The sequence below is a fragment of the Amblyraja radiata genome, chromosome 28 (assembly GCF_010909765.2).
Source record: "Amblyraja radiata isolate CabotCenter1 chromosome 28, sAmbRad1.1.pri, whole genome shotgun sequence".
Lineage (NCBI taxonomy): Eukaryota > Metazoa > Chordata > Chondrichthyes > Rajiformes > Rajidae > Amblyraja > Amblyraja radiata.
In genome coordinates, this window is record NC_045983.1 from 15,258,809 (window position 1) to 15,271,300 (window position 12,492).

A 12,492-nucleotide genomic window follows, 5' to 3' on the forward strand; every position below is an offset into this window, starting at 1 on the left:
AGAAAACATCCTCCCGCAGAGAATCCCAGAGGATTGGAAGCAACATTCTGACAGGTCCTTGAGGAGATTAACACAAAATGCTAGAGTAACTCAGCGGGACAGGCAGCATCTCTGGTGAGAAGGAATGGGTGATGGTTGGGATCGAGACACTTCCTCAGACTGAGACTCAGGGAGCCAGAAATGTCTCGACCAGAAACGTCACCTATTCCTCTTCTCTAGAGATGTTGTCTGACAAGCTGAGTTACTCCAGCACATTGTGTCTGTAGTCAGGGAGCGTCTGCCGCTGCCAGGGGACGGAGCGCGTCGTCCCGGGCGGCCACCGTCGGCCCCCGGTGCATGGCGGGAGTTGTAGTCCGCGGCCGAGGCAAGATGGCGGACTGCCTGGAGCGGGTGCGGGTGTCGGAGGCTGAGCTGAGAGAACTGGCCCGCAATCTCGGCACGGCAGCGGGGACCCGCGAGGGTAAGACTCCGTCGTGTGAAACGCACGGACCGGCCGAGGAGCCGGAAAAATCCCGCCCGGCCCGGGCTGAAGCCGATGGCCGCAGGCCGAGAGCCTGGGCCCGGGGAACGGCTCCAACCGGCAGCCGGCCGTCTCGGGCCGCGCGTCACCGGCCTCCCCCCTCCCCAACTGCCCCCTTCCCTTCCCTCTCCCTCCCCCAACTGCTCCCCTCCCCCCAACTGCCCCCTTCCCTTCCCTCTCCCTCCCCCAACTGCTCCCCTCCCCCAACTGCTCCCCTCCCCCAACTGCCCCCTTCCCTTCTCTCCCCCTCCCCCAACTGCTCCCCTCCCCCAACTGCTCCCTTCCCCCCAACTGCCCCCTTCCCCCCCAACTGCTCCCCTCCCCCCAACTGCCCCCTTCCCTTCTCTCTCCCTCCCCCAACTGCTCCCTTCCCCCCCAACTGCTCCCCTCCCCCCCAACTGCTCCCCTCCCCCCAACTGCCCCCTTCCCTTCTCTCTCCCTCCCTCAACTGCTTCCTTCCCCCCCAACTGCTCCCTTCCCCCCCAACTGCTCCCCTCCCCCAACTGCCCCCTTCCCTTCTCTCTCCCTCCCCCAACTGCTCCCCTCCCCCAACTGCTCCCCTCCCCCAACTGCCCCCTTCCCTTCCCTCTCCCTCCCCCAACTGCTCCCCTCCCCTCAACTGCTCCCTTCCCCCCCAACTGCTCCCCTCCCCCCAACTGCCCCCTTCCCTTCCCTCTCCCTCCCCCAACTGCTCCCCTCCCCCCAACTGCTCCCTTCCCCCCCCAACTGCTCCCTTCCCCCCCAACTGCTCCCTTCCCCCCCCAACTGCTCCCTTCCCCCCCAACTGCTCCCCTCCCCCCAACTGCCCCTTCCCTGCCCTCTCCCTCCCCCTAACTGCTCGCCCTTCCCCCCAACTGCTCGCCCTTCCCCCCAACTGCTCCCCCTTCCCCCCAACTGCCCCATCCCTTCCCCTCACTCTCCCTCCCCTCCCCCCAACTCTCACTCGCCCCTCCCTCTCCCCACGATCCCCGTCCCCTCACTCTTCCCCCCCCCACTCTCCCCTCTACCTTCCCTCCTCCCCCCCCTCCCTCCCCCCACTCTCTTCCCCCTCCCTCCCCCCCTTCCACTCTCTTCCCCCCTCCCTCTCTCCCCCCTCCCTCTCTCCCCCCCTTCCTCTCTCCCCGTTCCCCTCCTCCCTCTCTCCCCGCTCCCCCTACCTTTTTCCCTGCTCTCCCGGTATAGCAAAATGTAACATACTGGTTCTTTTCCAGACGTTTCCACTAAAGAGCCACGACTGAGGAAGGACAACCGCCGGCCCGATATTCAAATTTACCAGCCTGGTGTTTCCAAGCTGAGAACCAACAAGCAGAGAGCCACACAGCTTGAAAAGGAGGAAGGAGATCTTGGGGGTCATAAGGAAGGCCCTTTTAAGTCTGTGCCTAAGAGGTCCAGTCCTTTAGCTGGTGAAAGCCACGGTAATGGTGGAAATAAACAGGGATGCATGAACAAGAATGGTCAGCTGGATCGAAACGAAGAGGATGATTTTAAGTATACCGATGAGTCAACTGTTGCAAGTTCTAACTCCAGTGAGGTTGGAAAGCAGTTAAAAAGGATCAAGAAACCTGATCGCCAGATCTACCAACCAAACAGACGGGTGCAAGGGTTCAGTAGGGAATCACCCAGTGCCTTGGGCAATGAAGAACTGGTGAAGAAGGTTGAGGAGCTGAGGCTGGCAGATTACAGTAAGGATGCCTGTCCCGAGGAGGAGATTATTGAGACTGTTGAAGAAAAAGATAACCTGGAAGACCAAGAGAAAATTCAGCTAATTTCACTGGCAAAACCTGGAAAAAGGGAGAAAGGAAGGAGGGGGGGGAGGGAGGACGGTGCAGGCCGGGCAAATAACTATGCAGAAGAACCTGAAGACAGTCAAGTCAATCGCTTGCAGGCACGAGCAGAGAGAGCCGGAGGGCCGTCGAAGCGCTACTCCAGGTCTGACAAGCGCAGGGGCCGTAACCGGACGTGCAGCGCGAGCTCTGCAGGAAGCAACAACAGCCTCGAAGGACCTCCGTGCCAGCACCGGCCTGCTGACGTGGAAAGGAAGAGAGGAGCGGGGAAGGAAAGGAAAACTACAGGTGAGCGGAAAGAAAGGTTGAGATCTTCCAAACAGGTTTCAATCTCTTCCACAGATTCTTTGGAGGATGACTGTGCTGAGGAGACCAGAAACCATGCACCTGAAAAGCGGAAAGGTTACGAGAAAGAGCGAGCATATGTCAGAAGTGCCGACTGCAGGAACAGGGAGAACAAGTCCTCGCAAAGGGTTATGTTTGACAGTGAGACAGGCAGCAGAATGACCATTGCATCCAGGCCAAACTCTGAGGAAAAGAACAAAGGGAGAGGCAAAGGTGGCCGGGTGGTGAACAAACCTGGCCTGTCGTCAGGCAAACTCGGTCTGAACACGGAGAGAAGGGATAAAGTGGAAGAACCCAAAGGGAAGGGCCGGGGTATCTTGATCCTGCCCGCCAACACCGATCTGTCATCCACAGTCCCTGGCTCTCCTGATTCCCCACAGGTGGGGCTAAGACTTCTGTTTGGTCGAGGTTCCCGAAGCCGGGGCCGCGGTGGGACATCCCGGAGGCTCTGGGATCCCAACAATCCCGACCAAAAACCTGCACTGAAGAGCCAGACTGCCCAATTGCATTTCTTGGACACAGATGATGAGTGTAGTTCATCCTCCCAGGGAGAGACCTACTCTTCCTACACACACCCAACGCCCACGGCGTACTACAAGTTCCAAAACTCGGACAATCCCTACGGTTACTCCAGGGCTGCCGTGACTGGCCCCCAGTATTCGTATGGGGCCTACACTATGCCCTACCAGATAGGTGGCAACACCACCATGTATTCTACACAGTATTACCCGAGCTACCCTCCTGCCCAGTTCATTGCTCCCTACCAGACTGGGCAGTTGCATCCTGAAGACATGGAGCAGCACGTGCAGACTCTCCAGCATCAGGAACTGGGGAAGCTCCTGCGGATGGCAGACAACCAGGAGCTGCAGCTCAGCAACCTGCTCTCCAGAGACAATGTCAGTAAGGACGGGCTGGAGAGGATGGCCCTACTCAGGTGAGCCCTTTTGCCTCTGGCCATGTCTGTTTACTTCCAGTTTAGTTTAGAGATACAGCGCAGAAACAGGTCCTTCAGCCCACCGAGCCTGCTCCGACCAGTGATCACCATACTAACACTATCCTACACACAAAAGGGACAATTTACAATTTTTGGAGTGAGGGAGGAAACAGTATCAGCCCGGGGAAAACCAACACAGTCACTGAGAGTGTGAAGGAAGGAACCGCAGATGCATTCACGGGTAGAACGTACAAACTCCGTACAGACAGCACCTGTAGTCAGGATCGATCCCGGGTCACTAGCGCTGTAAGGCAGCAACTCTACCGCTGCGCCACTGTGTTGCCCGTAAGACTTGACCGAGTGTCAAGCCACTGTTAGTCCCTCCATTCCCTTGTCTCGATTAAACTCCCTCGTGATCCACGGGGAATTGCTAGGGAGTCCTGTGGAATGGGCAAATGGCAGGTGGAATATGGGGAGGGCAGGCAAGGCACTGAGGTATTGATAACAGGTTCCTGATGGTTGAGACGGCAGGTGAAGAAGGTGAGACGGTAGGAAGAAACGTAAGAGTAAATAAACTGCAGATGCCAGAAATCTGTCATAAATCAGGGAATTCTGGAGATGTTCAGGTTGATCTTCATCTATGGAGAGAGAAACAGTTCCTGGCTGTGGAATCTTCATCAGAATTCACCTGGAAAAATGCCCACAGTTTTGGACCCCATATCTAAAAAAAGGTATAGTAGCATTGGAGGCGATTCACCAAGTCCTGACACAGGTCTCGACCTGAAATGTGAATAGTTTGTTAGCCTCTCAGATGTTGCACGACTCACCAAGTTCCTCCAGCAGTTGTTTTTTCCTCCAGGTTCCACCTGTGGCAGTATCTTGTGTATCGATTTGTACGTAAAACACCTTATCGTAAACCTTGGTTTATGTAAAAGAAGGCAATTGTGTCTTGTCTGTTCTACGCAAAGTTCAAGTGAATTATTCTGAGAATTACTAGTGATTCTCAGTTGTGAACCCATCATTGCTTCTGTTCAGGTACTTACCTAAAAAACAAAACGTGACAGCTGCTCGTCCCCTAATCATCAATTTTCCTGTAAAAATTACACCGGGCTAATCCAACTGTTTTTTAAAGATGCTATCTGCTCCTGCTGAGAATCTGCCATGTTCTCTTGCGATGGGGTGCTGTGCCAGGGTCTGAGTCATGTACTGTGCTGTGCTGAGGTCAAAATCTGCAGCGAATCACATAAAAAGGCACAATCAGTTACCGTTAGTCATCAGATCAGCCCTTGGGTTGACGGTGTGATCATTTTTAGAATATTGGGTGCGAAGGCCTGAAAATCGGAGGCACGAGAAACCAGCAGATGCTGGTTTAAACAAAATGACAAAGTGCTGGAGTAACTCAGCGGGCCAGGCAGCACTGAAAATCAGCTGTGGTGGGGGTGCTTGTCCGTGTTAGGTAGAAGTCATTAACAGCAATAGAGGAGTCAATTACTGTTCTGTGCAGGTTCTACTGAGCTCCCATCCTGGGCTGATGCTCGCAGAGAACAGAGACGGTGCTGCACTGAGGCTGGCTTAGAGTGAGACATTGAAACAAGATCTTGCATGTCAGCCTAAGTTAATTGGGCAATCACATGGCAATGTATAAAGAACAGGGCTGAGGGTTCCCCTTGCGGTCCTGGGGTGGTCTGGTGTACCTTTTCCAGTGGCCATGTCGTGTGCTGAAGTACTTTCTGTATGGACCTCCCTGATGGTGCTATGTATGCTGTTTCCACCTTGAGCAGTGCCCTACTGTCGGTTGGTGGACATGTGTTGCATTTACTTTTATCTTACAGCAGTGGCTCAGTTACAGTTCTTTAAGTTGCAAAATGTCCTGAAATTCTTTGCAGGAGTTATGTGGGATAAAATCTATCATAGAGCCATGTGAAATATTTGGCTGATCACCGTAAGCTTTGACAAAGAGTTAGGGGGAAAAAAGGATCTTAATCGAGGCAGAAACAAGGAACTACAGATCCTGGTTACCAAGGATCGGCACACAATGCTGGAGTAACTCAGCAGGTCACACAGCATCCCTGGAGAACATGGACAGGTGATGTCTTGAGTTGGTACCCTTCTTTAAACTGCGTCTGAAGAAGAGTGCCAATCTGAGATGTCGCCTGCCCATGTTCTCAAAGGATGCTGCCTGACGCACTGAGTTGCCCCAGCACTTTGTGTCTTTCCTTAAAACAGAAGTAGGTTAATTATGATAAGATAATTCCATGATTTTGAAACGGGTAAGTGCCATATTATAGCTGTGTCGTGCGATTGGACAGTGAGCGTGAGATGTGGTGGAGCTGGGTCCTGGGAGGGTGTGGAGGCTGCAGTGGAGTTGTGTACTGACTCAGTGTCTGGGGGGGATGAGTGTGTGCAGTGTCAGAGTCTCTCCCCCGGACAGTGCATGTGTGTTTTGAGGGAGAACTGATTAGGTGACCATGGTGATCGCATGCTGGTAGGAGGAGTGGGATGGTGGTTGAGTAATATATTGGAGCTCCTTATGCGGATGGGTGGGTGCCTTGTTGCAACTTGCATACTGAGGTGGAAGTGTTACTTGGGACCATTGGTAGTGGCTGGGAAGGGTGTCGGAATTCTACACTGTAGAGGCTCTAGACCCTGTGTAGGCAGTCAAGCCCCCGGATGCTTTCATATGTTCATAAGTTATAGGAGCGGAATTAGGCCATTTGGCCCATCAAGCCTACTCCGCCATTCAATAATGGCTGATCTATCTCTCCTTCTCGACCCCTTAGAGTCTCTAATACATACAACTGCATGTTGGAAATCTGAAACAAAAATAGTAAGCTGAAATATTAACCCAGTTTTTCTGTTTTGACAGGTGCTGATTGACGTGAGGTGCTTTATGTTTTTTATTAAAGTCTCTTTCTCTCTTATAGGGCGGAGATTTTGCTCTTGTATGAGCGTTGCATTCTCACAGATATAGAGTATTCAGACAATCAGAATGTGGAACAGACAATGTGGAAAAATGCCTTCTATCAAGTCATTGAGAAGTTCCGGCAGATGCTGAAGGAGCCTTCGGCAGAGAATGGGGAGGAAATCCGGGGGAAGCTTTTAAAATTATTGGATGAGGTGAGCAATTTTTTCCGTTGATGAACTTCGAAGTAAATGTTCTAGTTTTTATTTATTGCAAGTACTTCCCTGTTATAAGTGCTTTAATTTGTCCTACCCATGTCTCTGCTCACTTTATTTCCTTCACCCCTATGTCCTGTCCTTGATTTTTCCTTGCCTTCTTCCCTGTCAATGTTCAACAGAAGGATGCTCGACCAGGAGAGGCAAGTGCTGTGACTGATTTCGACCTTCCCCAGCTCAGGCACGCATCCTCACCTCTTCACCATTACCTCGATTTTTTAGAGGAAGGGAGAAGATCTGTGCTTCTCCTGGTGTTGGCACAACCTGTGCAGCGTGGATGTGAGGCCAGCCTTGTTTCTGCCTGGGCTAATCCAGACCTTATTTCTGTTTCAGGGAACCAAGTTCTTTGACAGCCTTCTGCACAAGCTGCAGGTCACGTACCAGTTCAAACTGGAAGATTACATGGATGGGATGGCCATACGTAACAAGCCACTCCGCAAAGTGGTGAGTATGCTAGCCCTCTGCCAAAAATGGGCCGCAGCCAGTCCAGCTGGAAACCATTATCCTTAAGTGCAGAAACTTGGAGCAGTAATTAAATAAACAAGTCCTGGGAGTACTGGAAATAATGAATTCAGTAATAATAACTTGGCCTGCCACTTATACGCAGTAAGTATAATTGTTTCTGAGCTGGACTGGACCCGTCAGACTCTTTCTGCCCTGGCACAATACAGGGCATTCCCCATCGATCCCTGCTCTCTCAGCTCCGATGTACTCTGTTCGGCCAGGCTTTTCCCCTGGAATCAGTTCAGTTCCAATGCGTGGCAGCCCTAGAGGTCCACTTAAAGTGTTCAGCGTTTCAGCAAATTTGATACCAAAGTAATAACTGGTTCTGTTTCATCTCTAGGTGAAGTATGCATTGATCAGTGCTCAGCGATGCCTGATCTGTCAGGGAGACATTGCCCGCTACAGAGAGCAAGCCAACGACACCACAAACTACGGCAAGGCTCGCAGGTGCAGTATTACTGTCCAGTTGCAGATGTGGAATTAAACCTCACCAGTCTATCTTCACTATAGACAATATTTCCTCTTTGGATTCTGCTCTTATCTGTACTGATCTGTTATAACCCTTGCTTCATGTAGCTTTAAACCATCACCCATGCCGAACTCTTCTTGAGAAGGTGGGGATGCCAGCATCTTGAACTGCTGCAGTCTTCCTGGTGAAGGTGTTCCCACCCTCCTGTTGAGCAGGAGTGCCAGGATTTGCACAGTGATATTAAAGGATGCTGGATGCCCCTGTTTCTCCATACCATTCTGCTCCCCTCATTTTTTTTGTATGTTCCCTTGCTGGGTGCTTCTTCCTAACGGCATTAAATTCGAGATTAAATACTATTTGCCACCTTTCTGCCCAACTGCTCAGGCAGTTTGCATCTTCTTGCAGTCTAAAAATGTCCCACATTTGCAAGCACATAGGCAATAGTTTCAAACTCCTGCAAAACCCGATTTCTGCAAATCCCTTTACTACACTTCCTACATTTAAATTTAAACCATTAATGTATGTTATGAAAAACAAGGAACTCATTGGGCACAACCTTACAGTCATAAACACACCCATTATCCTTTGGTTCCTGGCCTTGAATAAGATAAAGGAGAATCCCAAAACATAAGTATATCGGAAGCAAGAGGGTAGCCAGGGAAAGAGTAGGTCCCCTTGGGGACCAAAGAGTCACCTGTATGTGGAACTAGCGGATGTGGGTGAGGTCCTATATGAATACATCTTATCTATATTAACCAAGCAAGACTTAGAAGATATTGAGTTCAGGGGGGGATATGTCAGGGCGGCACAGTGGCGTAGCGGTAGAGTTGTGGCCTTACAGCGCCAGAGACCCAGATTTGATCCTGACTGCTGGTGCTGTCTGTATGGAGTTTGTACATTCTCCCTGTGACCGTGTGGGTTTTCTCCAGGTGCTCCTGTTTCCTCCCACGTTGCAAAAACTTACAGGTTTGTAGGTTAATTGGCTTCTGTAAAGTGTAAATTATCCCTAGTGTGTAGGATAGTGCTAGTGCACAGCATGATTGCTGGTTGGCATGGACTCTTTGGGCCGATGGGCCTGTTTCCATGCTGCATCTCTAAATGAAAGTCTAAAGTCAAAAGTAAAAGTCAATATGAAGAACATGATGTGGTAAGATGTCATGGTTCGTATAAGGATTAATAATCTCCGGGCTGGAAGAGAAGTATCCCAGGTTGCTAGGGGAAGCAAGCGAGGAGATGGCTGTGCCCCCAACAGATATTTTTACATCTGTCTCACAGGTAATTTATCAGAAGGGAAGAGCTGATGCCGAAGGGCCTATGCTTGTGTGCTGTGCTGTACAACTCATTCTGTGATGACTCATCCAAACAATTCTACAGGGGAATTTCTTTTAGACTTCCTCCAATACTAATATATCCTCTTGGATAGAGGGACCAAAATTGCACTCTACTCCAGGCATGGGCTCACCAATATAATTGTAACAATTATTCCAACATGTGCAGTTACCTTCCTAGCCACTGCTGCACGTGCCGTCTTGTGGTTTGTGCAAAATAACATCAAGATCCCTCTGCACTTTGTTCATCTGCAATCTTACTATATTCGGACAAAAGTCTGCCTTTGGATTCTTTTTACAGAAGTGCAGCATCTCACACTTTGCCACCTTAAACTCTGTTTGCCAAGTTTTGAACCACTCACCCATCCTTGCTGCAGAATCCAGACATCCTCGTCTCAACATACTCTCCCACCTATTTTCACGTCTTCGGTAAATTTGGATAACCTGGACTCGTCCTCCTTTGGGTCATTATTATCATTTGTTCATAATTGAAGGACTGATTTATGGGCTTCCTTCCACTAGTTCCATGCTTCCAATCTGAGAAAGACCAGTTTGCTCTGACTAAATCTGTGAGATAACCCTTCAATCCATGCTAACGTGCTTCCCCCAACACCATGAGCTCCCTTGCACTAGGGGGCGGTAATCCTTGAGGTTGGATGGGGATTGGAATATCGTTGCCCTGTAATGACCAAGGTGCAGTAGGGACGCTGCAAACTCTGTGGGGACAAAACATCACAGCTTTCATTTTATAGAAGGTGAAGCTTGTCCAAAACAGGACATGGAGCAAGCAGCTTGACACACTGGCAGCCGAGTGTCTGAGAAGCTGGCTGATGTCAACTGGGCATCATTTGATTCTTGCCTTGGGCAATGTCACTGGGGTAAGCCTTGGCAAAGAAGGAACCTGTGACATTTGCCCAGTCTGAGGCAGCAAAGGGCAGACAAGGTCTCAGAACCTTGTCTATTGACAAAGCAGAAGTCTCAGAGAGTGAAATCCAAAACTCCCTCGAGCCACTATATAGAGGCCCAGCACAGTAGTACAAATTAAGATCAAAAAGGAGCTAAACTTACACTTTGGTGAGACACCTGATCTGTGAGATGAGGCTCTGCCAGCTGAGATTTGCAGGATCCTCGGGGATGTTTGTACTGAATCCTCAGGCTCAATTACATACCCTACAACTGAGGGTATGGGCAGGAGGTCTGAGGGGAGCAATGGAGAGTTACTCAACATTCTGGGCATTAAAAGTATATAAAATTATGAAAGGCATTCAGGAGAGACAGAACCTTTTTTCCCTGGGTAGAAATGTCAAAGACTAGAGGACATAGATTTAAAGAGAGAAAAGCAGTTTAAAGGTAAGATATTTTTTACACAAAGTGATGGGTGCCTGGAACACACTGCCAGGGGTGGTAGTGGAGGCAGATGTATTTGTAGCATTTAAGACTCTTTTTAGACAGACATTTGGATATGCAGGAAATGGAGGGATATGAATCACCTAGTCAGAGGAGATTAGTTTAATGTGGCATCATGTTTGGCACGAACATTGTTGGCTAAAGGGCCTTGTCCTGTGTTGGTTCCATTGTTTGTTCTATGTTAAATACATACAACAGGTGGTTAATGTTGGGCTGTTCAGCATGGGATTGAGGGGTGTACAGCAGAGGGGACAGTATGGTATTAAGTGAGCTGACACTGGCCAGATTAATTGCAGTGACTCGTTCCGTGTCTGTATATTCCTCTGTTCATGATCAACTGTGGGAAAACTCTTCAGACATAAATAGACATAAATAAAAGTGGCATAAACCATCTGATGACTGACTGTTTAGCAGGGGGGGGTGGGGGAGGTTGTTTACAGTACTGTTGGATCCTGGAATGTGACTGTATTTAACGCCTGCTATCTTCTCCACAGTTGGTACTTGAAAGCCCAACAGATTGCACCGAAAAATGGGCGCCCCTACAACCAGCTTGCTATTCTGGCCATCTACACGGTGAGACCATTGCTTGTCCTAACATGCTCTTGGATCATAGCTTTTACTGAGTAGCACAAGTTATGTACTTTGACCTTTCAAATTTTAACCTGTTAGTGGATTGAATCCCGACGTATGAAGGGTGTATATTTACAGTTTGTGTTTTCACCTCCGCCTGCATCTCAGTTCCTAGTACAATCAATCATAACATACAGGCTAGAATACCTCCCACTGGTGGCTTATTAACAACCTCCCTCAGCTGATGATTCAATCCTCCTGTAGACAATTTTTCCAGCAGTTTATTTTCTGCAATGGACATGTTTAAATTGGCATTTGGCAGCTCCTGCATCCCCAGATTTAACTCTGCAAAACCCCCGTTTTTGTTTAGGAAGTAAGCGACCATCTGGAATTCCATTGCTTCTGAAAACACTGCTTGAGACAGTGGTTGAAGCTGGATCGCTGAGAGCATTGACGAAGTAGCTCGATTAACATTTAAATTACCTAGGCATAGAGGGCTATGGACCAAGTGCTGGACAACTGAATGACGATGAAAGGATGCATGGATGAGATGGGCTGAATGGCCTGTTTCCATGCTGGATGTATTAATGATTCTATGAATACGAGAACTATCTTCCCTTTGAAGAGAGTTATGGGATCTTTTAACAAATTTAAAAACAAACTATAGTTTAATGACTGCAAATACCTGCAGTGTTCTTGGTTTAAGATAGACACAAAATGCTGGAGTAACTCAGCGGGACAGGCAGCATCTGTGGAGAGAAGGAATGGGTGACATTTCAGGTCGAGACCCTTCTACAGACCGATGTCAGGGGAGTGGTCGGTACAGAGATAAAATGTAGTCGGAAACAGTAAGACTGGTAGAACTGGGAAGGGGATGGAGAGAGAGAGAGGGAAAGCAAGGGCTACTTGAAGTCAGAGAAGTGAATGTTCATACTGGTGGGGTGTAAGCTATCCAAGCTAAATATGAGGTGCTGTTCCTAAAATTTGCACTGGGCCTCACTCTGACAATGGAGGATGCCCAGGACAGAAAGGCCAGTGTGGGAGTGGGAGTTAAAGTGTTTAGCAACCGGGAGATCAGGTAGGTTTAGGCAGACTAAGCGGAGGTATTCGGCGAAACGATCGCCGAGCCTGCTCTTGGCCTCGCCGATATACAAGAGTCCACACCTGGGGGCGAGTTGTAGGGACAGGTGTTGCATCTCCTGCGGTTGCAGGGTAAAGTACCTGGGGAGAGGATGGTTTGGGTGGGAAGGGACGAGTTGATCAGGGAGTTGCGGAGGGAACGGTCTCTGCGGAAAGCAGAAAGGGGTGGAGATGGGAAGATGTGGCCAGTAGTGGGATCCCGTTGGAGGTGGCGAAAAAGTTGGAGGATCTTGTGCTGCATGCGACGGCTGATGGGGTGGAAGGTGAGGACAAGGGGGACTGTCCTTGTTATGAATGGGGGGAGGGGGAGCAAG

General features: G+C 49.8%; 1 protein-coding gene across 1 annotated transcript in view; it reads left to right on the forward strand.

Annotated features, from left to right (window-relative positions):
• Positions 1-335: 335 nt before the first annotated feature.
• Positions 336-12,492, forward strand: part of smg6 (SMG6 nonsense mediated mRNA decay factor) — a 293,373-nt gene continuing 281,216 nt past the window's right edge. Inside the window, exons 1-6 of the mRNA XM_033045897.1 lie at positions 336-460; positions 1,732-3,583; positions 6,508-6,700; positions 7,094-7,204; positions 7,605-7,711; positions 10,963-11,041. Of these exons, the coding sequence (XP_032901788.1) occupies positions 337-460; positions 1,732-3,583; positions 6,508-6,700; positions 7,094-7,204; positions 7,605-7,711; positions 10,963-11,041 (2,466 nt within the window). The 5' untranslated portion in view covers position 336. The remainder of the gene's footprint in view (positions 461-1,731; positions 3,584-6,507; positions 6,701-7,093; positions 7,205-7,604; positions 7,712-10,962; positions 11,042-12,492) is intronic.